General features: G+C 36.7%; 3 protein-coding genes and 1 pseudogene across 4 annotated transcripts; all 4 read right to left on the reverse strand.

Moving 5' to 3' along the window:
• Positions 1-32: 32 nt before the first annotated feature.
• On the reverse strand, positions 33-4214 carry LOC112714353 (uncharacterized). Of its 2 annotated transcripts, XM_072205625.1 has the most exons (7): positions 3314-3996; positions 3004-3228; positions 2518-2898; positions 990-1861; positions 816-896; positions 441-587; positions 33-357 (listed from the first exon to the last, which is right to left on the reverse strand). In XM_072205625.1, the coding sequence occupies exons 2-4, from the start codon at positions 3202-3204 to the stop codon at positions 1394-1396; spliced, it is 1050 nt and encodes a 349-aa protein (XP_072061726.1). In that variant the 5' UTR covers positions 3205-3228; positions 3314-3996; the 3' UTR covers positions 33-357; positions 441-587; positions 816-896; positions 990-1393. The 2 variants fall into 2 exon arrangements, with proteins under 2 accessions (XP_072061726.1, XP_072061725.1); XM_072205624.1 differs by having other exon boundaries at positions 816-1861; positions 3314-4214.
• Positions 4215-4289: 75 nt separating this feature from the next.
• Positions 4290-7977, reverse strand: LOC112714351 (CSC1-like protein ERD4; annotated as a pseudogene).
• Positions 7978-8459: 482 nt separating this feature from the next.
• LOC112714352 (CSC1-like protein ERD4) lies at positions 8460-12884 on the reverse strand. Its single transcript, XM_025765934.3, has 6 exons — positions 11846-12884; positions 10991-11130; positions 10569-10844; positions 9574-10418; positions 9097-9352; positions 8460-8991 (listed from the first exon to the last, which is right to left on the reverse strand). Exons 1-6 carry the CDS (start codon positions 12114-12116, stop codon positions 8635-8637), a joined length of 2145 nt encoding a protein of 714 aa, XP_025621719.1. The 5' UTR covers positions 12117-12884; the 3' UTR covers positions 8460-8634.
• A 3349-nt stretch (positions 12885-16233) lies between these two features.
• On the reverse strand, positions 16234-21128 carry LOC112714354 (hydroxyproline O-galactosyltransferase GALT2). The gene is made up of 7 exons (XM_025765936.3): positions 19603-21128; positions 18850-19082; positions 18188-18478; positions 17729-17857; positions 17381-17554; positions 16944-17051; positions 16234-16711 (listed from the first exon to the last, which is right to left on the reverse strand). The coding sequence occupies exons 1-7, from the start codon at positions 20510-20512 to the stop codon at positions 16505-16507; spliced, it is 2052 nt and encodes a 683-aa protein (XP_025621721.1). The 5' UTR covers positions 20513-21128; the 3' UTR covers positions 16234-16504.
• Between the last annotated feature and the right edge of the window lie 4498 nt (positions 21129-25626).

The following is a 25626-nucleotide window of genomic DNA, read 5'->3' on the forward strand; positions in this document are numbered from 1 at the left end:
ACAAATACTCAATATATATATGAAAATGAAAATTTCAAACTTGAAGCAAAATGGCATAAGATTATATAATTCGAGTTATTAAGGCATTGAGCATGTGATATATTTTCACACTAATGATCATAAGTTGAATAAGAAATATAAGGCACTGGATTACACTTTCAATAAAAATAAAATAAAAAGAAGAGTTGGAATAAAAATAACAGAGTCAATCAAATATTTCCCACTGAGACTTAGTCGACGAAGGAGGATGATCAAAGGTCTCCCAGTTGGTTGTAACAACAACATGCTTTATTCTTGCATTAGATATCTTAAGTGCATCCAATGTAATGTTTCAACACATTTCTGCACTTTCTTTTCCTGAAAAATGTAACCATCAAATTTAGCATATAACTCATCATTCCTCTTGAACTTGTGTGATAATAAAGAATGGAATTAAATACCTGAACACTTTTTTGTGCAGAAACATCTCCTTCTGTAGAAATGCTTTTTAACTTGATTGCTTGTCTCATAAGCATCTCAATTAGTGTCGAAATCTGAATTTCAGGTACCGTGTCCCCATTCGAAATGGACTTGTCAATTGCAGACACCTATAGATCAGGGAAACAGAAACAAATTGAGTTATATGTGTGTTCATTATGCATTAATGAGAGGGACTTATTATAGGGGGTTGTGCTCTCTATAAATTTTAACATGGCCTAATCAAATCAAAATAGACATACAATGAAGACCATTAAACGTCTTAACCTACGTAATTTGTGAGCATAATTCAACTTCCCTGTGTCCCTCAAATTATGAAAGGTTGCATAGGTATGTACCTGTCGTGCGAGGTGGTTGAGTTGGAGGGTAATATTGTTGATGGCGCGAGTCGCAGTCTGAATCTTAGCGTTCCTACGCATCTTATCCACAAAAACATGAAGGAAACTCAAGTTGCTATTTGAACCCTACTAGTTAAACTAAAATATCTCCATAAGTACGATTAAAAATGATACGACACAATACTATCTATGACGCAAGTGATCAAAATTTTGAGCCAAGATCTATTTGTCGACAGCATCCTTTTTTTTTTTCTACTTTAGGACTTTATCGATTTTTGGAGGCAATGTACCAAGGTCCAAGACAGGGCCACAGAGTAGCAACTAGGGAGGGCCTCCTCGTTTGCAAAGCCTAAAAGAACGTGGAAAAAATAAAAACGCATAAACTCGTGCTTTTATGTGCTTTTACCTGCAAAATCAAGCATATTAAAAAAAATTGTTACAGATTAATATCCTCTCTGAAATTTCTGACAGCAAAATTGAATCCTCTTCATCCTATTTCATCTCCACTTAACAACAACCTATGAGTATATTTGATCAACCCAACAAAGTGGCATCCAAACCCCAATACTACAATCAAGTTATGTAGCTCTATAATCAAGGAAAAGACGTAACTTTTGTATAAGCATCTCACGGGTACCAAAAGCTGCTTTCCCATTGGTGATCCAGTCCTTCTCAAGAAGGCTTGCTTTTGCACCAGCTAACATCTCATCATGGAATGCTGATACTATTTGGTATATTGAAGTCCTTAGAACATCAGCAATAACATAAGCTTTTGAGTTTACTGGGCCACTTCTTCTTTTACCAGATGAAACATCCACCCTTCCACCGTTCATTGTTGCCCATCTGATACCGGCAGGTCCCAATAGCTGGTGCGGGGACTGCAGGTTTGTTTTCTTTCCCATGAAATTTTCAACAGCTAGAAGACATGATATCAACGTTGAAATTACGGCGGCATTACTCCCAGAGAGCTGAGCAACCCCAAACTTATCTTCTTTGCGTGAACAGGCAGTCAGTGAGGCAACAGATCTTGAACACCACGTGTAAAGCTGCATATAAGTAACACAAGATCTTAATATGTCGCGTGCAAATTCACAATGCTGAGTTAAGTGAACATTGTTACAAGCAGTCATGATTAGTGATTACTAGGAATGGTAACTGATGACACTGGTCATTTGAGCACATTTACACACCCAAAACAAAAACATGAAATGGTTGTGCACTCGTGCTATCCACCTTTAACCAATTGCAATTTCCTTATCAATTTTCGCAGAATGGCAGGTAGGTAGCTAGTAGTGATCAGACTTTTGTGGAGCCAGGTCACAAATCCTATTTCTATGTAATTCTAAAGTGGCACATGTCTCTATACACCTCTTTCCAAAATTGTGTATGTTGGCTCCACAACTTCTAAATAAGTTTCAACTTTCAACCATACTAGATAAAAACTTAAGATAAAGTAAAGAGGGCCAACAAACACTGTAACATTGTGAATGCGGCAGGCATATACAATCCAAGATTCCTGACTTTTTGAGTAACATACCAATTTATGAAGTTTATAATAAGCCTTTTAAGGTTTTTGTTAAGTTTAAAAATTCAGTGTAATCACAAGAGCTGCCAAAACTTTCTAGTTAAACAAAGAACAAAATTAAATGAACTAGCAAATCTTTCTAGTAAAAAACATAAATATAGTTAGATATGCCCATACCTGGAGAAGCTGCAATTGTTCTAAGCACTTTGAATCAAGTAGTGAATCAGTTGGAGATGATAGCTGATTCGATAGCTGTGCAGGTTTGTCAACAGAATTTCCCATGCCTTCACTTAATATTGTGGCAAGTTGCTCCAGTGGCTTCAAGCACACAGCGATTACTCTTTTGTAACTCTCACCAGTTTCTTCAAAAAATGCTGCACGCCTCCAAGTGTCAACATTTTTCTCGCATACCATACAGAGATCAAGATACGCAAGATAGCGTAGAAGAGATGTTGGATCACTCTCCTCCAAAGCTAAAAGGAGATGTTCAGTTGGATTTGTTTCTGCTGCTGCTGAACCTTTTGGAGGTGCAAATACGGATCTCTTTGTATGTAAAACCTACATACCAATCAACAGAAACTTCAAACACAAATGAATTACTAACATTTATAAGTAACTTGAAACAGTTAACATATACATAAGAAGCATGTTGCAGAAACCAACCCGGTGCAAGTGATGAGTCAATTCCCAACAGAAGAAGATAGCAAAAGTGGCAATAAAAAAGACGATCTGGTCGGTGACGTATCTCTGCAGTGAAATGCTGTACTTAAATGGATGTGGGAGAAGCTCTAATAAAATAGCTGAGAAGAGGGAAGCCACAATGGAAAGCTTGAGAGCGCGCCTACCAGCCGAAGGAACTCCCATTTTGAAGCTGAAGTAAGTTGACCGCTGCAGAATCAAAAGAAGTTATAGACAGAAACGCATTAAGAAGCATCAAAGTGAGGGAGATAGAGATAGAGATAGAGAAAGTGACCTGAATGATGGGAAACTCCAAAACCCATCGACGCTTCAAAACGTAATGCAAACCAAAAAGTAAACCAACGAAGAAACCCCTCAACCCTACCCTTCCAATCACCCAAAAGCCCTCACCAATGGCTCCAAGCCCGCATAGGGACACCGCCGCCGCCAGACCAGAAGCTGCGGAGGCGGCCGCGAAGAGCACGAATGATAAGGAAACCTTGGCGCGGGCGCGAAAGTGGGCGGAGTCGGAGGGGATGAAGAGGAAGCAGAGGAGACGGGCGGCGAGTTGAAGAGGAGGGGCGGGGCGGCGGGGGTGGGGGAGGCGATGAGGGAGAGAGTGGAGGAGAAAAGGAGGAGGGAGAAGTGGAAGGTGAGGAAGGAGAGGGAGGAAGTGAAAGAAGAAGAAGAAGAGAGGAAGGGTTTGAAGAGGAGGAAGATGAGGGTTGAGGGTATGGATTGCCAGATCAAGAAGCTCATGAAACGATTCTTCAGTAACACCTCCGGAGACGACATTGACATTGACATCTTCTACTCTGCTCTGCTCAAATGATTTTCAAATTAGCGGTATCCAACCGCCCCTTACCCCTCCCCTACCACTCCTCTTTCTTCAGTTTTAAACTTTTAATAATGTTTGATTTCTACTTGTATTAGATATTTAGATTCTCATAGGTTTCAGTCAGCTGAAAATTTAGGTGCAATAAACTTCAGGTGAAGTTAATAGATGAGAGCTGTTAAATAAAAATTTATTCAAATTATCTAACGACTCTCAATTATTATCAATTTCACGTGAAGTCGACTGCATGAGTTTTCACTTTCAGTCATTTCGTGGTCAACTGCATCATAACATCTCTGAACAAAATAACCTAACGACAGAATGAAATAAACACTTTACGAGCCTAATATTGCATCATAGTATCTCTGTACAAAGCCAATCTTACATATATATATATATATATATATATATATATATATTAGCACACAACTAAAAAGTAAAACCAGTGGACATTCATTCGGATAACCGCATCACACAAATTACAGTGATCTCTAAACTTTGAAAAGTCAATCTTCAAAGTTCTCATCATCAATCTTTTCAGAATTTAAACTTGGTGGAATGAAAGATCTGAAAATCAATTCCATGTCAGGAACTTCCCCCATGCTCTTGGCTGCAACGTCAAGTATGGGACGTTCAAAAGCTGGATAAAATTTTTTTGCACAGACAAAACCATAGATGAACGACAATATAGGAAGTGGAATCAACAATGAGGCATAGTAGAACTTCTGCAGCCCAAAGTACACAAGCATGGTAACTTGGTATAGTATCAAAGATGCTAGTATACGGTTATGTATGTGGGGCCACATTCTTCCATTGCTTTCAAATGTTGGAACATAGACATTGAGTGCCTGTCGATACAAAGTTAAAATTTTAATGGTGAAAATTGATAGCCTTGCCTTTGTTGCAGGCCTCTAGTAAACAAAAACTGTTCCAAGAACTTCACCTGATTTCGTAGTATAAGCCATCCTAGGCCGAAATAGAGAACACCAAATGGGATTATTAGAGGAGCAATCACAGAGTAACAGAAGACAATTATGACAATGAGCATGTCCTCAGAAACTCTAGTCTCATAACCAAGATCTCCCGGAGCCCAAGCTTCTTTACACTCAGCTTCGGTCTTGCAAATATACTTTCTCTTAAAATGGTATAGAATAAGAGGAACTAGCCGGGACAGTTCAAGGCCATAGCCAACGAAAAATCTGACGCAATCAAAATAATAAAAATCACTTAAGGTGTATTAGACTTTAGACATGATAAAACAAAGTATGTTAATGGTATCTTACTTGAGAGCCAAATAGGTCAAAAAAAAAGTAGCATTGTCCGGGAGGCTCATAACTAGCCAGGACAGAAGTGATTTGGGATTATCCTCAATTAACTTGAATGTTCTGTACAAAGTTCCACCAAGAGTAACTCCAAGGAACACATTGACCACTGGAAAATAGAAGTATTTAGACAAATAGATGCAGCCCTCACTGCTTGACTTTGTGTGGGAATCCCCTCCAATTTAGACAAATAGAGAAGCAACTTTGGCAACAGGTAAAAGAAAATAATCAATGCAAGTTGAGGTAGATATGCTTCCAGCACTGTCCTCAAAGCCTTTATACGCACTACTGGCTCTATGAATGGGGCAAGTTCCACCAAATTTTGCAGAGTTGTGAAGGCAGATATAAATGAAATTGGAACCATGTAGAAGACTATAGTGAGAGCAACAACAGCATTCACCAAGTACTTACGCAGCTCTCTTTCAAAATACTTGATTGTCAAATTATGCCATATTAGTTGACGGGGTTCGGCAGCAGGTGACACTGACCATGTATCAACCATTTGAGCATGTAAGCTCTGAGCTGCACTTGCTGCAACAACCCTACTTGTGAAGAACACCAAAGCAGCATTTTGCTGCTTTTCACTCTGAGTAATCTTCTGCTCGGCTTCCAACTTTGTAACGGTTTCATTAATTCTGTCGTTGTAATATTGTATAATGTCCACCTTACTACCACAAAGTCCAAGTAAACCAGTCTTGATAGTAGGTCTTGTTCCTTCCGGCTTGGCATTTGTTTTTGACATTTGAAATACGGTTTCAGCACGTGCAAGCTGCTTCTTATATCCTTCTAACTCCTCCCAAATCCTGTTTGCCTATTAATAGAAGTATTAGAATATAATTAGGATCAATTATTATTATTTAGTATATCTGAATATTTATGTCTTTATTATTATGATTCTCTTAGTACCTATAAATATCCTTTTATATTGTATCATTCTAGACAACTTGAATAGACAACTTGAATACAACTGAATAATATACAAACATTTTCTTCGGATTTCTCTCTTGTTTCTAACAAGAAGCACCACCAGCTGAATGATATATGCAATGGAAGGCATTGAATCAGAATGAGGAGTGTACCTTTCTGTTATCTGTTACAATCATACACTTATAATATGTCTCCGGATAGATGGCTTCAAAATAAGAGTGGACATATTCCTCTGTAGTAGTCTCTCCTAGGGGAACAGCAGGTATGTCTCTGACAACTACAGCAAACTGTTCAGGCTTCACATTAGGATCCATAAGAGCCTCAGCTCTCAGCCATGATACATGCTTGCAAGCTTTCCATAAGAGGCCCAATGCAACAAGTGAAAACCAATAGCAGCAAACAAAAAATGCCCACAACCGATTACTCTTCTCCTACACATACATTATAAGATATCTTGTAAAGGAAGCTAACCATATGTGTCATGAAATCACTCATCTCAAAAGCTTAAGCTGATAGGAGAAAGTAAAATTAATGGTTATATCTCTAACACTCCCTCTCAAAGACCCTTCGGACATAGAACTCTGATACCACTCATCTCAAAAGTTTTAAGCTGATAGAACAAGGTAACATTAATGGTTATATCTCTAACAATATGGACATGGCAAAATTCAGCATGCATACCGTGATGTTTCCCATTGTCAACTTTTGAAGTTCATCGACGACTGTCTGATTGTAATGACTTGTTAGTGACTCCTTCACCACACGTTCATCGGTGACAGCAACAGGAAGAAGTACCGGTAGCAGAATCACGGCAGATAAAACCAGGATACTCAGCACTTTGAGAAGAAACACACTAATTACTCAACTTTTAATTTTTGAATATTGAAGATATAGACCAATGTAAAGAAAATAATAAAAGATTTCGTAATTTTATCTGAAGAATGTTCTAAGAACATTCATTATAGATTAGTAGAAATTTTTTGCTCTTTCAATATATAAAAAATAAAAAAAAAATATTTATTTTCTAGCAAGACATTTTAATCATAATATCATTTAACAAGTGTCCTTCAAATAAGGCTACATATCAGCAAAATCTTTAATGATTACGTAAATGTAATTATGATGTTATTATGATTAAAATACAAACTTTCAACTCATCTTTATGTTATAATATATTTTTTTTTAATCACCTGCAAAAACAAAAACAAATAATCTTTATATCATATCTACTCTAGAAAACAATATTATTTGTACACCTAAATAAACTAATTTGTTAATATTTATTTAAATCCAAGAATAATAGTAATAAGAAAAAAGGTAAAGATCACACCGTGACTGATTTCATTACTTCAAAAGGACTCAGAAATCTAAGACTCCTCTTGAAATAATGATAAATTAATTACTGATAAAAGCACAAGTAGTGAAGAGGGTGTGAAAGTAAAATAGAGAGAGAGAAACCAGTGCTGAGAAAAACAAAGTAAACAGCAGTGTCGACCCCAGACAAGGCAATAACCTCCGTCTCAGAGGTAACCAAGGCAACCTTCATCCAAATGAAAGGGTTGCGTGACTTGTTTATCCCTTCCAATGGTTCCAACCCCTTAAGGATCTTGTTGGGGTAGTACACCACATTGTTTCCTGCTCTCCATGAAAGGAACGCATACACTATCATCAGACCCATGAATATCCCAAAATATGTCCCTAGAGATGTTACAAAAGATGTGAGGTCCATGATGTTCCAAAGTCTTGTAACCCCAGCGCTATTATTGCTTACAAATTATGAAGCTATATGATGCATGGTAACTAACAGAGGCAGTATGGAAATAACATAGAAGATCTCTTTAATCTTGACCAACAAAATATATCACCACCGTCTTCTTAATTGTAGCACCCTTTCATCATCTATGATTGAGAAATAAAGTGAACTTGTGGGATCAACTTTTCTTCACATTAGGACAAATAAACTACAAATAATGTCTCAGCCGGGCCTAATAATCTATCAACTTTATTTCTTTCTTGGATGCTTCCTCTATCAATCAATCATTAGGTGAAGACTCAGGTGCAGTCGACTTCACATGAAGTTGATAACTGAGAGCCGTTAGATGATTTGAATGATTTGACTAAATTTTTATCTAATGGCTCTCAACTATCAACTTTGACTACACCTGAGTTTCCACCAAATTCTTAACTCATCTGCTGACAATGGAGTTAAGATATATTGGGCCTCTTTTTAGGAGACTATTGTGCCTCCTCAACATAGTATTGGGTCAGAACTTAGAGATTGGACTAATATTAGAGCAAGTCCTTTATAGGTAGAACATGACAGGCTGTGAATAATAGTAGTTCTCGCTGCAACAACAAAGACAAACTCCAAATTTGTATTCAGAAAAGCTATGCACAAACGTCAATGTTACAAAAGCAGATATGTGAGACCCAAAGAACCTCAAACCTGATTCCTAAAATGTATTATGAACAATATCTAAACATATCAACACTAGAATAGTACAACTAGCAGTGGAAATTCAGACAACTGCCTCAAACGTTAGACCTTGCATCTTCAAAGTTCTCATCATCAATCTTCTCAGAACTCAAGCTTGGTGGAATGAAAGCTCTGAAGATCAAGTCCATGTTGGGAGCATCCTTCAAACCATTGGCTGCAACCTCGAGCGTTGGCCGCTCAAAAGCTGGATAGAATTTCTTTGCGCATACAAACCCAAAGAGTATTGACAGTAATGGAAGAGGTATTAAGAACGGTGCGTAGTAGAACTTCTGCACCCCAAAGTAACCAAGCATGGTAACTTGGTATAGAATCAAAGATGCTAGTATGCGGTTGTGTATGTGCGGCCACATCCTTCCATTGCTTTCATACGATGGAACATACACTTTTAGAGCCTGTTGATAACAAAAAACATTACTTATTCATGAGATTTCAAGTTATTAAAATGTCACAGATCTATTAAGATCCTGGTTGGGTAAATAGAATCATGAGAACTTCACCTGATTTCTTAGTATAAGCCATCCGAGGCCAAAATACAGAGCACCAAATGGGACTATCAGAGGAGCAATCACAGAATAGCAGAAAACGATTGTGACGATGAGCATGTCACCAGGAACTCTAGTCCCATAACCAAGATCTCCAGGAGCCCAAGCCTCTTTCACCTCCGCATCGGTCTTGCAAAGATACTTTTTCTTCAAATGGAATAAAATAAGAGGAACTAACCGGGACAGCTCAAGACCATAGCCAACAAAAAATCTGAGATAAACAGAATAGAAGTCATTTAATTTGGTTGAACATTAAATCATATGCACATCCCAACTTCATAAGAAGATGATAACTAACAAGATCATGGAAACACCATTTGTAAATCAAGTTTGCATTAATGCGCCCTTTAGCATATATAACAAAGCGACTTAATCAGCATTGCCAGAAGAATAATAGTAAATAAATAAATGAAACATGAGATGTTATCTTACTTGAGAGCCACATAGGTCAAGAAGAAAGTAGCATTGCCTGGAAGGCTTGCAGCTAGCAAGGACACAAGTTTGTTTGGGCTATTCTCTATAGTTTTTAGTGTGCCAAACAATGTTCCACCTAGAGTAACTCCAATGAATACATTCAGCACAGTAAAGTAGAAGTATTTTCCAGATGCAGCCCTGATTGCATGACTTTCTGTGGGAATGCCCTCCATTTTAGACAAAATCAGAAGCAGCTTGGGCAACAAAGCCAAGAAAACAATCAACGCTATTTGAGGTAGGTAAGCTTCCAACACTGTCCTCAAAGCCCTTAGACGCACTATTGGCTTTATGAACGGCAGAAGTTTCACCAAATTTTGCAAGGTTGTAAATGCTGATATAAATGCAATTGGAATCATGTAAAAGAGTATAGTCAGTGTGACAACGAAATACACCACATATTGCCGCACCTCTCTTTCAAAATACTTTATTTTCAAATTGGGCCATAATAGTTGGCGGGGTTCAGGAGCAGCAAACACAGACCAATGGTCAACCATTTGAGCATGTAAACTCTGAGCTGCTGATGCTGCAGTAACCCTGTTCGAGAAGAAGATAATAGCAGCATTTTGTTGCTTATCTCTGAGAGTAACCTTTTGCTCGGCTTCCAACTTGGTAATGGTTTCATTAATCTTCTCATTGTAATATTCTATGCTGTCTACCTTACTACCACAAAGTCCAAGTAAACCAGTCCTGTTAGTAGGTCTTGTTCCTTCAGGTTTGGCAGTTGTTTTGGACTTTTCAAATACAGCTTCTGCACGGGCGAGCTTCTTCTTATAACCTTCTAACTCCTCCCAAATCTTGTCTGCCTATTAGCAATAATAAAGACTAGTGATCAAATTCAGACACAATAAAAAATAGACAGAAGCACCAGGACAAATGTGATATATATAATGAAAGGCATTGAATCAGAAATGTAGGTGGTTTAGGACAAGAAAGCAACGAAATGAAATGTGTACCTTTTTGTGGTCTGTTGCAATCATTGACCTGTAAAACGTGTCAGGATAGATGGTTTTGAAATAAGAGTCAACCTGCTCCTTTCGAGTCTGGCCTTCGGGAACAGCAGGTATGTCTCTCACAACGACAGCAAACTGTTCAGGCTTCACATCAGGGGCCTTAAGAGCTTCACCTCTCAGCCACGCCACATGTTTGTAAGCCCTCCATAAGAGGATAAATGAAACAATTGAAACCCAATAGCAGCAAATAAAAAATGCCCACAACCGGTTACTCTTTTGCTGCAGATACAAGAAGCTATTTAGTCTTTGGCATTGCCATCATACTAAGCTATAAAACAAGCTAGTCTTCTTTTTCACTCCGAGAAAGAAGTATGGAAATTAGCATAACACTGTTGTAAAAAAACTGTGATTCAATGCAATTATACCCGGATGTTTGCCATGGATAACTTGTCAAGTTCACTAAAAGTTCCTTTACTAGTTGTTTGATTCCCACCATCATCCGTGACAGCAACAGGCAGAAGCACTGGTAGCAGAATCATGCCAGAGAAAACTAGGATACCCAACACTGCAGGCACATCAACAAGAAGAACAATAGTTAAAAACTGAAAACATTATTCATAAATTATCCAATAAACAAGCTTTCAAATAATTGGAAAATATAGAAGTATACAATTTGAAAGTGTTTGAAAAAGAAAGAGATGCAATTTTCAAATTTCTTTTTAAATCATAAGGCACCACACTTGAGAAATGCCAACAAAAACTTAACAGCCCAAGAGCCTATTCTGAAAGCACTACGCTGGATTAGAAGATTCTTGGGCAAAAGCATACATGTCATAAACATTAGAATACATTTTTCAACAAGATGGTGAAAATTGTGTAGGTATAAGATTATGTGTACGTTTCTGAAACGAGCATCATTCATAAGGATATTTGCTTTATTCACCTGCAAATTAGTCCCTAAATTACCAAAGTAAAAACTTTAGTCCCTAAGTTAATACTAATCTGACATGCTCATGCTGAAACTAAATGCTAATCAGTAGCTTCTAAAATAGGAACATATATATATATTAAAAAAAATAGAAAAAGAAGTGAGGAAATATGAGGAATCCTTCGAACATATCAACATCCAAACAACCTAAAAACTAAAAACAAAAAAGCTCAAAGTCCCTTTTAATTCAAAATTCCAAAGCAAAAGTCAAAGCAGAGAACATGAAAACAAGTCAGAAAATTTTCAAAGAAACAAAAAAAAAAGGAAAATTTAACAGAAAAGGAGGACAAACCAGTGCCAAGGAAGACAAAGTAAACAGCGGTATCAACCCCAGACATGGCAACCACCTCTTTCTCAGAGGAAGTTAAAGCTTCCTTGATCCAAGTGAAAGGGTTGCGAGACTTGGCTCCACCTTCCAAAGGTTCCAAACCTTTGAGGATCCTGTTTGGGTAGTAAATGACATTGTTGCCAGGCCTACTTGCTAAAAGCGCAAACAAAATCATCAGAACCACGAATATGATGAACGACGTCGCTAGAGACGTCAAGAACGAAGAAAAATCCATCTGGGTCTTCCTTCTCTAAACCAAACAACACTGAATTCACCGAAAAGTTTCCAACTTGGTTCACAGAACCGTGGAAAACGGAGGAGAAATATCGGTTACTGGATTACTCTGCATTCATTCAGAAATGAAACCGCCGCTAAATGCTAATGGAGTCAGAAATTAATAATTGGCCATGGAAAACAGTTACATATTAATATCATATTCATATCAGAGATATGGAAAAGGATTAATTGCACAGATAAGATTGAAAATAAAAGGAAGGAGGAAGATCTTTTTACACAGAAGGTGGTAGCTGTTTTGTGGGGTACCTTAGCATTTGGATTTCTTATACACATTTAATGTTACTTTGGATTATATTCTTTCTTTTAACACTTAGTACTGTATTTTTCTGATAATACATTAATTTTTTCTGGTCATTTCAAATTTTCAATTAGATATTTTTTTTATAAGCACGTGAAGATTGCAATTATTGTAAAATATAATAATATGTCAGTTAAACAAAAGAAAGAATAATTAACAGACAAAAAGTGGCATAAAGCTATAAACTATAAAAAATAAATATATGGGGCATTATAATAAGCAGTATTGAATGGTAATAACTAATATTTAAAGACTTCCTGTAAGTAAGTTTTTCTTTTATGTATTTTTATTTATTCGCTTTCATATATACGTTTTGTGTTCGTTAAATCTGACTATTCCACTAATTAACGTCAGATTTTTTTTTTCAATTAAATAACAATATAAAGAGATCAGACATTTTATAGATTCAGTGTCAACCTTTCTCTTGACATGTTACTTTGAGAACTCGGAAGGGTTGGTGGTGACTGGTGAGTTGCCACAGACACGGTTTGGCATTTTATTTATTTATTTATTTATACATAAAGTTAAGATGAATTAACAAAATGAGTTTATCAATACGTTATAATTTAAATGGTATAATTTCTTCGTACTCGTATAAAAGGTGAGGGTTCGAATTTCCCTATTTTTTGTTGAAAAAAAGGGTAAATTATATTTTTTGTTCTTAAAGTTTGACAAAAGTTTCAAAAATATTTTTAAGTTTTATTTTGTTTTAATTTTGTCCTATAAATTTTTGATTTGCATCAAATATACTCCTGACAGTTAATTTTTCAAAAAATTTAAAACTAATTCAACAACAATTTCATAAAAATAATTCTCAACACAAGCAAATCAAATATAATATTTATGCATTATTGTTAGATTGATCTTAAATTTTTTGAAAATTTAGTTGTTGAGGGTATATTTGATACAAATCGAAAACTTTTGAAACAAAATTGAAATAAAATAAAACTTAGAGATATTTTTAAAACTTTTACCAAACTTCAAGGACAAAAAATATACTTTACCCAAAAAAATATAAAAAAGCTAGTTTGTGTTCTTAATAGGTAGGTTATATAATATGAATAATTTAGTAACCATGTGAATTGAACATGAAGAAACAATTGATATCACATGTTCATATACACGGCCAACCTGTCATTGATAGCATCATAATGCAATTAACTTTATTTTATGGCTTAATTTAATTTAAAAAATATACTATTTATGTCTTAAAATTAACTACTAAAATTAATAATTATGTATAATTTAATTTATTTTTAGTGTGTATTTTATAATAAAAAACATTAAAAATTTAACAAAATTTATTAATTTTAATTAACAATTATTGATCAATGTTTAAAGGTGTAATTTATAATTAAGCTTAGCAGTCACTTAACCAAAATGCTTCATAATTACTACTTTCCTTTCCCTACAATTTCTCCTTTTTCTTTTCCTTTTTAGAGGTAATTTTTGCTGTAATTTAGATTCACCGATGAAATCTATACGGGGAAATGTGTGTAGGTACCAAACCACTGTTCCAAACGGAAGCTTTGTCGTATTATCCGAAAGACAAACGTTACTGCGGACGTGTCCATATGACAAGAGAGGATTGAGAATGAACGTGGCAGATGGATATGGTGCCGACAGAGAGGAAACGGGAAATAGATGCAACATAGGACCCCACATATTCAATTTGAATTGATTGGAATTGGAATAAGATGCGCCTTGTTACTTGTTAGTTATATGTCATTTGCATGATCACATGTTATCCTTAACTTAAGGGAAATCCGATCCTTTTAGTAATGTATGGACTTATGGGGTTGTGGGGGCACGTGCCAGCTACAAAAGGTTGCTGAAAATGAAAGGACTCGAGATTAGAGGGTCCCAACTCCCAAACATGTTAGAGTGAATTTGACTCAACACACGCAATACAATGCCTCTCTTGCTCTTTGATATTTTTCCCTTTGTAGGGATAGGCCATGCTCTCTGATTTTAAGGCAAGGCCTATCATTAATGCTCCACCTCAAGTACCCTATCTTGACCAAAAGAGCCCCCATCCATATACTTTTGCTTTTTCTTTTACAATTACAATGAAATTCTGAAGTGTGTGTGTGTATATGCATAATCTAGCTGTTTGGCATTGGATTTGCCATTCCTCACTTTCTTTACTTTGTAGTTTGTACCGTTAATTCAAATTATTCACTTTATAATAAATCCTACTTTACATTTTTTTTAACCATCGATCGAGAATAGTTTCTGCTGGACGCATCAATAGTAGATTACTTGATAGTAAACATCAAAATATTTTCAAATAACAACGGATTCGTAATTGGAGATCGTGTGTTTTAGAATGGAATAGAGTGGGTTGGAAACTTCTAATGGAGGAGGGAACTCCGTCAATAAAAGATTGAATACTTGAATCAACTGCTTGATATCTTGCACGCTGTGAGATTGATAGCAGGAGTAAAAGATAGAGTGGTGTGAAAATTTGACAAAGAAGACATTTATACTACTAACTAATTTGTGCAGGTTTTGCAGGAACAGACTCTGACGGACGATATTCTTATATACAAGTTCACAAATGGAATCTGGAAAGGACTAGTGCCTCCCTCGAGTTGAGCTGTTTACTTGGTTCGTACTAGTAGAGCAAATCAATACAAAGGACCGGTTGAGTAGATTGGGTATCATTGATCGGAATGATAACATTGGTGTTATGTGTAACAAGAAAGTTGAATCTGTACAACATTTGTTTATTACATGTGAGTTTGCTTGGCAGGTATGGTGTGCATGGATTTCTCATGTGGGTCGTGTTTGGAGTATCCCAAGGACTATAAAAGAACACTTTGAGGCTCGGAGGATGATGCCTATGAGAAGAGACCAGCGTAAAATATGGTTAGTGGGATTCTTCTCAGTTATATGGAATGTCTGGTTGTGTAGAAATGAACACATTTTTCATAATAAGGCAACAACTGCACTGGATTGCGTGGTTAGATCGTTTTGTTGTTCAAAAAAATGGTGTGAAAACTAACTCATGTTGTTGATGGTTATGCCGGAGATGACATAGGAGTTGGATAGCATATTATTTTTTATTATGTACGCTCCACTGAGTGTGTTGAGCTTGTCTTTCTTTCAAGAAAAACATCAAAATATTAATGAGATTAAGACTCTTAGGTAGCGTTCGTTTTGAGGTATTGAGATAGAGACTGTAAAACTGAAATTCAATATCATGTTTGTTGACTCAGAGACTGGTACTAAAATTTCTATCTCTGTCTTTAAAATTTCAGTATTTCAATACCTCCAAAAATTAGGGACACAAAAGACTAAAATATTTAGAGATGGAGACTAAAACTTTAATAACATTTTATATCTAAAATATCCTCATTTTAATTAATTAATTCCAATTTTACTTTTTCTACAAATTAAATTAGAATTTTATTCTTGTTTCAATTTATGTCTCCTACTTTGCACCAAACAGAATACTGAAATTTATTTCAATCTCTGTCTCTTAACCTCTGTCTCTCAATCTCAATCTTTTTGTCTCTGTCTCTCTACCAAACGCTATCTAAGCTAAGAACTAGAAGTAAGAAGGAAAGACGAGTACAAGACGTATGAGGAAATTTCTGTCAATTGTTTTGGGGGACAAGTTGGGCCAAGCATTAGAAAACAACTCTGAGAAGGACTATAAAACAAGGCTTTCCGGATCCAAAAAGAAAAAAGGAAAAAGTTCCATAACTGCAACTATACCTTCGTCCTACTTCCAAAAGGAGAAGAAAACATGTTTCTTTGCAGAATCCATGAGCAATAAAATATTTGAATTGATGCACACAAAAAATGGAGGACATGTATTTACACTGAAACCAAGGCCCAAGCCATTCAGCCAGGACTATGAACACCCCTACAAATTCTCTTTTTCTTTCAAATTGAATGACTAATAGATTTTGCATCATTGAGATTTTCTTCAAACATGAACCAGCTAGGTGAACCAAGAGGAGCACAAAGCTAAAGGTACAAGAAGACAAAATGGAAAATGGGATTGTTGCACATTATCTTCAGAAGTTGCAGCATCGAGCATGGCCTCTTGACCATTTGTCCCATAGGCACATCATCTGCCTCGGCGACTGGTAATGCGCCGTGAAGTAGTTCTCCATGCATCCATACTGACAATACTTCCAGTTGTGTGAGTACTGGACTGCTGCCATTGTATTGTTGAATTGCTCGACCCACATCCCCATGCTTACGTCCTCCATTTTAAACAGCTGCAACCACACAACAAATCTCTCGCCAATCAGTAATGCGAATTATCCAGTGATATACTACCCAATCTACTAATAACTGTTACTTTGATGAAACTTGTACATTCACAGATCAATGTTTCTGGATTGATTTATGAATGTACCAGTTTTGTCAAAGTCACGGTTACTAGTTGATGAAGGATGGGGAGGGCGAATGAAATGAATGTAAAATCCAGATAAATTTACGGCAACTAACCCTCAGGTTCCTATTCTTGTGTTGTGATACAATGTAATTAACGATATCTTCGGAAATTACGTATGCAGGGCCATTTGCATAAGGAGGATATACTTCTTCAGGCCACTCCTGCAACAACAGAAACATCATCCTTAAGAGAAGGAAAGAATAAGCCATATAGCACCAAGCTATGCAATTCTCTTGTACTTGTCACCACCTACAACAAGAACGGCTACCGAGGAAAATAGAATCCTGCTCAAACTCTAGTCTAATTTAAGCTCCGTCATGTGCTGAATATGCATTATTTGGATAACCAAAAGGCAATAAATAATTCTCTATGGTCAAAACTGTTCCCCGGAGTTGTCAAAATTTGTTAAGATTCTTGTTCAGTATCTACCATTAGAAATACACATACCATATATATTAACTACTACAACTAAATGTGGCAACTTCCAAACCTCATAAGTAACTGCCCATTTGCCGTGTCTCAGAGGCCGGTGTAAGAGATTGAGATTCCCCATATAAAGCGGCTTTTTACGAGGTACAGCTTCAATTTCTCTCAAGACAGTGTCCACCCTAATAAAAGTGTCATCATCACATTTCATGATATATGCAGCTGTCACATTTTGAATCTGCATGACAAAAATATATAGCCGATGTAACTAGAGTGTATACAACAATTCAGATTTGAGGAAGGTGACCTACACCAGCTGTATAAATGCAAGTCACCGACACCCAGCACCCGTACAAAATAAAAACAGAAGAAACAGAAAAGCTTAGCTGACAAAGTTTAAGAATGTACTAACCCCAAACTCACAGATAGCCAGCGTTTTAAGCACAACAAGCTCATAGCGGTCCATAAAGGGCATAATGACAATATCACCAAAGTAAGCAGCCTCCTTCCTCAGCACTGCATTTACTTCCTTCCTTGGATTCTTCATGAGGATCATTTTATGGTAGCCACAAATACAAAATTTAGCCATATTATAAATAAAAAATAGTAAAAGAACAATAGTGAAGCATGAATCAAAATACACACAAATGCCTTGCAAAATTTCAAGCATCTTATGTATAAATTGGGCAAATAAATTTCTTCACAAACCACATTATAGTTAATACAGACATTTCAATATAAATTATCTGCATTACTGCATATGGGTTCTGAGAATTAACATGCATTTCTTCATGTTGATGTAATGATCAAATCATTGTAGTGTATGCTTCAACGCAATATATATAAGAAAAACAAAAGGAAGAAGTCATACCAATGCAACAAAAAATCGTACTACTACATCTGAAGACTTTATCGCAGCTGCTTGCATCCACGTTTTTCGAACTGCCATACGTTCTGCAAAGTGATTTGAAGCAGAAAGGACTCCAACAAACATTTTAATAGGGTGTTTGGGTAGAGGACTTGCTTTCCATGTTTCAGACATTTCCAGTACTCGTTGAGGTGAGAAACTTGGGTGTGAAGTAGGTAGCGAAGTAGCAAAGACAGAATGAACATCAACATCTCCTTTAACTGCCAATCCTGTAGCATCTTCAAGTGTAAAACCCTGACGATAAAGTTGAAAAGAAAGTCATCAGGAAAAAAGTAAGCTGTATCCCACAGCAGAACCACTATGGATTGCAGCAGATGTCAATTAGTCCCAATTTTTCTTGTTGTTTAAGCCAAACGGACACCCTATGACACAGTAAAGGTGATACTTCCAATCGTTATGAAGGTACCAAAAAAATTCTTTTTATATTAAAACTTGACATAGATATATGTTTTTTAAGTTTTCAAGTTAATAAAAGCAACAACAATGGGAAAGTTATTTCCGTGACAAATGATTAACAAGAATAAGTAAATATACATAATTCCACTCAATCAAGATACTGGGTGCAACCATAAAATAAAGGCAACTGACATGTGTTAATTAATTACCGTTCGGTATGGAAATGAAGTCATATGGCGACCCCCAACATTAATATGGTACCCATCAACACCAGCACGCAGGGTAAGGACAAACATTCTACCCTCTACAAAAGGAAATGGCCAAGTCACTTCTGGCTTCTGCTCACGCCCTATAAACCGCTTGAACCATGATGTTGTCTTGGACTCTTTTGAGTCTACAATGTCACTCCGCATCCATCTTTCACATCGCCTAAACCCATCGACTGCCAAACATAATCAAAAGGTTTATTTGTTCATTGAATTAACACCCAAAAAGTTCATCCAAGAATTTCTGCACAAGTTAGAGACTAAAGGATTACTGCTCTCAGATATCATTTTTCCATATGAAGGGCCATAAAAATTATTAACCATATAACTCTGTCTACAATTTTGGTTAGAGGCTTTTCTAAATACAAGCTAACCCAAACATGCACGACAATATATATTAACCATATAACTTAAAAAATAATAAGCATTACTTCTGCGGTGTCCATAAAGCATCTAACAAACAACCAACACAGTAAACATTCTTCTGTTTCGTTAACAATGTAACAAGTTGCATCTTATTTTGATGGCCATCAGTCATTTTTTCTTATTTCACGAATTCCAAGTTGTCAGACCATTTTACTTTTCTCGCTTTGTTTCATTTAACAATTAACATTATGGACAAGAGGGCACTATTTTGCAGCACAATGTTTCTAGATAAAACAATTGAAAGTGCATATGCAATGTTATACATCATACCAAGCATTCCTTCATCATCCTCAGTTGGCAAGCCATCACATCTTTGTGCTGTTCCCCAGTGCATTCGATAGCAGGTATTATGCTCGATAACTGGTCGTTTGCTCCAGTCCCCTCTTAACCGAGGATTCAGGTGAAGAATCTTCGGAGGATCTTCCCCTTCAACTGACTTTAGTCCTTGTAACTCAACCATGAACTGTGAAACTGCAACCAATCCATCACTTTTCCTCAACTTCCCAAGCTTAGGAACATATTCCTTATGAGCAAAATGGGGTGTCCCCACCACAGTGATTGAAGAACCTGCTGCTAGCCCGCAAGGTAGAAACATCAAGCCATCTCCCTTCTGCAATTCATCCCCAGTCATTGATATCCAAGAAGGACAGGACTCAGGCTTTCCTTCGACGATAGAGTTCTCTCCGGACTCCACGTCATCAGCCGTGTCTAATTCTCCCCAAGCCTTCAGCCCCAATGTCCATGCCTCATCTGTCATTCTCTCAAGCACAGATAAATTGTTTGTCCTATTCATTTGCCGCATGATTCTTCCAGTAATCCTGCCATACTTCTGAGGAACACGCTCCACGGATTCACCACCATGTTCTTCCTCCTTCAGTGAAACTTTGTTGGGTCTCAAGGGAGCATCCTTGTCCGTGCTATCCTCTAGCCTCCGGTGAAGTGAATCTCGATAAACAGAACTAACAAAAGGCTTGCTCAACTCTGAACCTTCTGAGCCACCAACAGCAGCGGCACCATCCAATCCACCATAAATCTCATCCCCACTTATCGTTGACACAATCTTCAGAATTTGAGGAAACTTGCACGAAATGAAAACCAAATATAACACCCCAACAGCAAACAAAAATTGGGACAACCTAAACCTCCTCGAATTGGAAGGTTCAGTTTTCTGCCTCTTCATAATCTTCAAAATCAACAAACCAAAGAAAAAACAATACAATCTACACTACTGCAAGTTATCAACTACAACAATACCCTACACTGCAGATGTTTGATGCGAATAAAACCATAAAGAACTACATCAACGTGAGGAAGCACGCAAACGGCAACAAAGCTGTAATTTTGAAAGCAAACCCCAAGTCCAAAATTTCCGCTAAAAGCGACAGGGCAACGAATTGGGCAGTGAAAGTTGGCCTCTTCTGGCAAAGAACGAAACTTCCATGCAGTGAGGGGAAAAAGGAGTGCGTCGATCAACCAATGCCGCAGTGATTCAACGAATTGGAAAGGAAGTCGTTGCAAGTGGCGGAATGGAACCCCGAATTGTTCAGCATGAGAGCAGCATCTGCGGAAGCAGAACGGAATTAATAGTTGTAGAAAGTGAACCCTAATGGATGGAAAAGGAACAAAGAAAGGTGCCGGATGGTGAGAAGACGAAGATGAAGGTGAATGCTGAATGCAGAAGAATGAGAGTAGCAAAAGGGAAAGGGAACAGTGAATGTGATTGGTTGAATGTTTTGCGAGTAAAAAGTCACCACTATTTTGGCACTTACAATTCAGGTATGACTCTCTACTCTCGTAAGTTTTGTAGAAAGTGTTTCTACTTTTTTTTTAAGTAAAAATTCAGCTAAAATCGACTTCATGTCAAATTGATAAGTAAGACCAGTTAAATAAAAATTTAGTCGACGTCACGTGAAATTATTTAATTACTCTCTATTATCAATTTAACATAAATTGTATCCACCTGAGTTTTCACTTTTTACCTTCCATCATTTTGGATCACCGTAAATTTAAAACTGGATCTTATGCCTTGCTTCAGCTTTAATTAATCAACTTCTTAAGTAGTCCGTTTTTCTCACTTGATTAGTTTTAAGTTAAAGGAAGAACCTACGCATGATTTGATTAGAGGCCTACATATGTTTGTCTAATTGGCTCAGCTACAGGACCATCAATCATGTTCACGATTTCCTTGGCTCCTTGCTACTTTTATCAAGTTTCAAAGCAAACCCTTGAAAATTAGTTGTTATTTTATGATATGATATGATACTGCGTGTATATTAAAGTTGAATTTAAATTTAAAATTTAAATCATTTGGCTTAGAAAAATATTTAATTAGTAATTTGATCATTTAGTTAAATATTTAAATTTATATTTTTTATTTTAATAAATAAAATAAATGTAATATTTATCAAAATAAATAATTTTAAAAATATTTACCGATTTAAATTCTTTTACCTTATGTCATTTACAGTGTAAACGAGATAAGGCACGTTAGCGTGACACGTGTAACCTTTGGTATTCTATACACACATTTTATATCATTTTTCTGTCTTGTTTTCTCACAAAAACAAAGCTCAATAGCCAATAATAGTTCATTCATATTTGTGCTTGTTTATTCCAATTGTCGTATGAGAAATGACGACAATGGGGTGACATTTGAGTGTGAGGATCCGATATTGTTTCACACTCAGCGTGTGGAGATGTTGTCGGATTTGAAGAATTTGATATTGAGCAAGCCCAGTGGTACACAAGCGAGAAAGATATGAAGGGTGGGGTATAGGTTGCTGGCACCCATGAGAAACGAAGTCTTCTGGTTTCGACTATTCTGACTTCAAAGGGACGAGCATGTGCGACTGATGTTCGACATCCATGGAAGGATCATGGTAGAACAGGTAATGGAGCTGTCGGCTGAGGTGGGTCATGGTGGTAGTGGTGGTTCCGTACACGATACCTATGTGCAGGACGACCAACCTCTCGCACCACCACCCATTCATGTCGCCATTCCAGAGCATGAGGCAGAGGAGGGTGAGGAGGAGTCGGACGAAGATTACGTGGCGGATAGTGCGGATAGTGAGTCGTCTGATGCTGGCGATGAGGATGAGTTTGTGCCAGAGACACCTGCCGGGGCTGTGGCACGCCATGTGCTGCCTCCACCTCACTCGATTCCGGCGCTATCGGCAATCCCAAGTCACTATCACAGTCTGCATCTAGACGCGATGCAAGAGAGGACCTCGATTTCTGACACATGTGAAGAGGATTACAACCTAGACGGCAGGGTAGAGTTTCGAGTCGGCCACAGGTTCAGAAGCCGAGAGGCGGTGCTTCAGCCTTCAGGGTGTGAAGAACTACAGTATTCACAAGAGTGCTGAGTACCGGGTGATCGAGTCCGACCGGTTAAAGTACCTTGTGCAGTGCCGTCAAGCCAGCAATGGGTGTCAATAGAGCCTCTGTGTGACCTTTCGTCAGAATCTCGAATACTGATAAGTTCAAATTTAATTGTGATTTTGACTACTTTTGTATGATATGTTATGTAGGTTAGAAATATAGTTGAAGTATAAATGTTTTGTTGTGATTAGGGAGGTTCAGAGGTTTGGTGGACCGCACAATTGTCTAACACCCACCATGTCTCAAAACCATCGTCAGTTAGATAGTAGTCTCATTTGCAGGGTCATATTGCCCTTGATACAGTCCAACCCCTCTATCAGTATCTCGGTCTTACAAAATGCGGTCCAAGCTAAGCTTGTTTAGTTAACAAGATGGGCGTTTTCAATTGGGCCATTATGAAACTTAATTTTCTTTCTTGCATACTAAACCCAATCCATCAAACAAACTATTGGTAATATTTTAATAGGCATTTAATTTAACATTTTAATAATGTTTGATCGTCATTTTAATATTAATTTTCTAAACTCAATATATATTGTTTAATTATTAAATTTATTATCTATTTTATAAATTATTTTATTATTCATCTATTATGACATATGTCTTCTCACTCCTTTTCCTTTCCAATCCCGTTCTCTCTCCTACAGTCAGTTTCTTTTCATCCTCCCTCTACTCCGCTCCTCCATCATAGCCGCTGATAGAACCAACCCTATTACATGTGATTAAAACTTGACAATTTGCCACTAGCCCACTATCAACACCACCATGAACACTTAAAAACAAAAAAAAAAAAGAAGGAAAACGATGAACTGAAACTGAAAATGCATTCTCCTCTCCACTTCTTTCCAAAACAAAAAGAAAGCTGAAGCGTAAAGGCGAGAAATCCTAACCTTTCCCCCACTGCTGCAAGGGCTGTCTAACCATCGTCACATGGACTGTTGTAAGGATTGCCGTCGTGTCATGCGTTGCAACTTCTTTCTCGAGTTTGGTGTCAGTCCTTGGCGTTCATCTGCTCTGTTGCGCTCCTGCCATTGACTTCTTCTGGTCATGGTGGTCGAAGTTCCCAATCCACCAATAGTAGTTTCTTCCTCGAGCTCAACATCTTCGAGCCTGCTCTTTGTTTGATCAGCTACAGGACTGTCGTCGTCCGTTGTACTCGTTGTCTGGCCTTTGTCTCCATCACACTTTTACCCCTCTACTCAAACTGTCAAGAAGTCAGAACAAAAATTTAGGATTATATTATTCAGATTGGTTTTTTCATTTTTTTTATTTTTCATTCTTCATTCTTTTTAACTATGTCTCTGCTATACTTTGTTTTGTTGCCTTTTCTTGTGTTGTGTAGAAAAAAATTATGCTAAACTCTTGATAATTCTTGTTAAAATTATGTTAAAGCATGAGCTTTTATTTGTTCAGTATGTTACTTGATATTAGTATTCTTGTAATTGTTAGGAATTCAAGTGCTTTTATTGTAGTGTTGCTTTCTGAGGCTATGCTCTTTGTGACTATAAGATGTGGATATTAGATTATACTATTTAATAATGTATTCTTTTGGTTAAATTAATATGTTAATCCCTCAAATTTTTAGAAAATTTCAAATAAATTTTCATGCTTCAAAAGTTTGTAATTGTATTCTTAAACAATGCAAAAACTTCGAAAATAAAAAAATAATCAATGCAAATAGAATATTCTCAGATGTGAAAATTCTAACCAATGTCCTACAGGGTGCATGAATTGGGTTTTGAGTCTCCATATAAAAATTTTTCATATTTCTTTTCAGCTAAATCTCTAATTCGAGACCTAAAAAGTAATATAAGCATAATAAACATGCTTTTATTATGATTGAGTCTTTTCTACTTTCATTAAACTGAATTTATTTATTGAATTTTACTAAGTTATATCTTGTTTTAAACTTATTAAGATAAATGATAAAATTTTTATTATTGAATTTTTGTTGTTGTATAATCTTGTTTGGATTAAAAAAAAAACGAAATAAAAGAAAAAGAAAAAAATTAGTGCATAAAGATCTAATAAAGGTTTTTTTTCTTTAGTATGTCTCGCTGCTCACCTCTTTTCTTTTGATTTGGTTTTGGTTTTGCTTTTATCTTAAATTTAATCATTTTATTTTGATTGAATATTGTGTGGGGACTCATTATTTTGAAGCTATCTAAGTTTTTCACCTCCATTTTATGAATTTGATTAGGTTTCAAACATGTTGGCCTTGCTTAAAGGGAATTGGTTTATTCCAATTCTAAAAGAAGTGATTGAGATTTTATTTCAAGAAAGACTAATAAAGGTTGGTAGATTTTCATTTTGTAATTTGCTTAATTTATTTTTTTTTAATATGATTTTATTTGTTTAAATAACTACGATTGTTACATTTACTTGCTGTATGTTGTGCAGTCATTATTTCAAAAATTTAGAATCTGATTATTGTTTTGGTGAACTACTAAGAGGAAAAACAAAAGAGCAGAAAAGAAAAAGAAAAAAAAAATTAGGTTCTTAACAATAAGGGAGGACAAACCACTTCTGGTGGCTGGTGTCAAAGGTGAACCTCATCAGTTCCGCTACCTCTAGATCCCATCTTTGCCAACCGATCTGCCACGACATTAGCTTCTCTCGGGATAAGCTCAAAACGAATATCCCAATCCCTTCTTAACTTCAAGTCAAAGATCAGTTGTATCACTTCTTTTTTAAGATGCCAGAGTAGAACTTGCCAACTAGTCACTAGCTCAAAAGCTGCTGCGCAATCTGTCTCACAAACAACAAGCTTAAGACCCGCCTCCCAAGCCCAAGCCAAACCTTTCCATATACTCCACAACTCCATCTTGATGACACTAGATCCAAAGGAATTTCCTGAGCATCCCATTATCCATTGACTGGAGCTATCGTGAATTACCCACCTAAAACCAGCAC

The sequence above is a fragment of the Arachis hypogaea genome, chromosome 10 (genome assembly GCF_003086295.3).
Source record: "Arachis hypogaea cultivar Tifrunner chromosome 10, arahy.Tifrunner.gnm2.J5K5, whole genome shotgun sequence".
Lineage (NCBI taxonomy): Eukaryota > Viridiplantae > Streptophyta > Magnoliopsida > Fabales > Fabaceae > Arachis > Arachis hypogaea.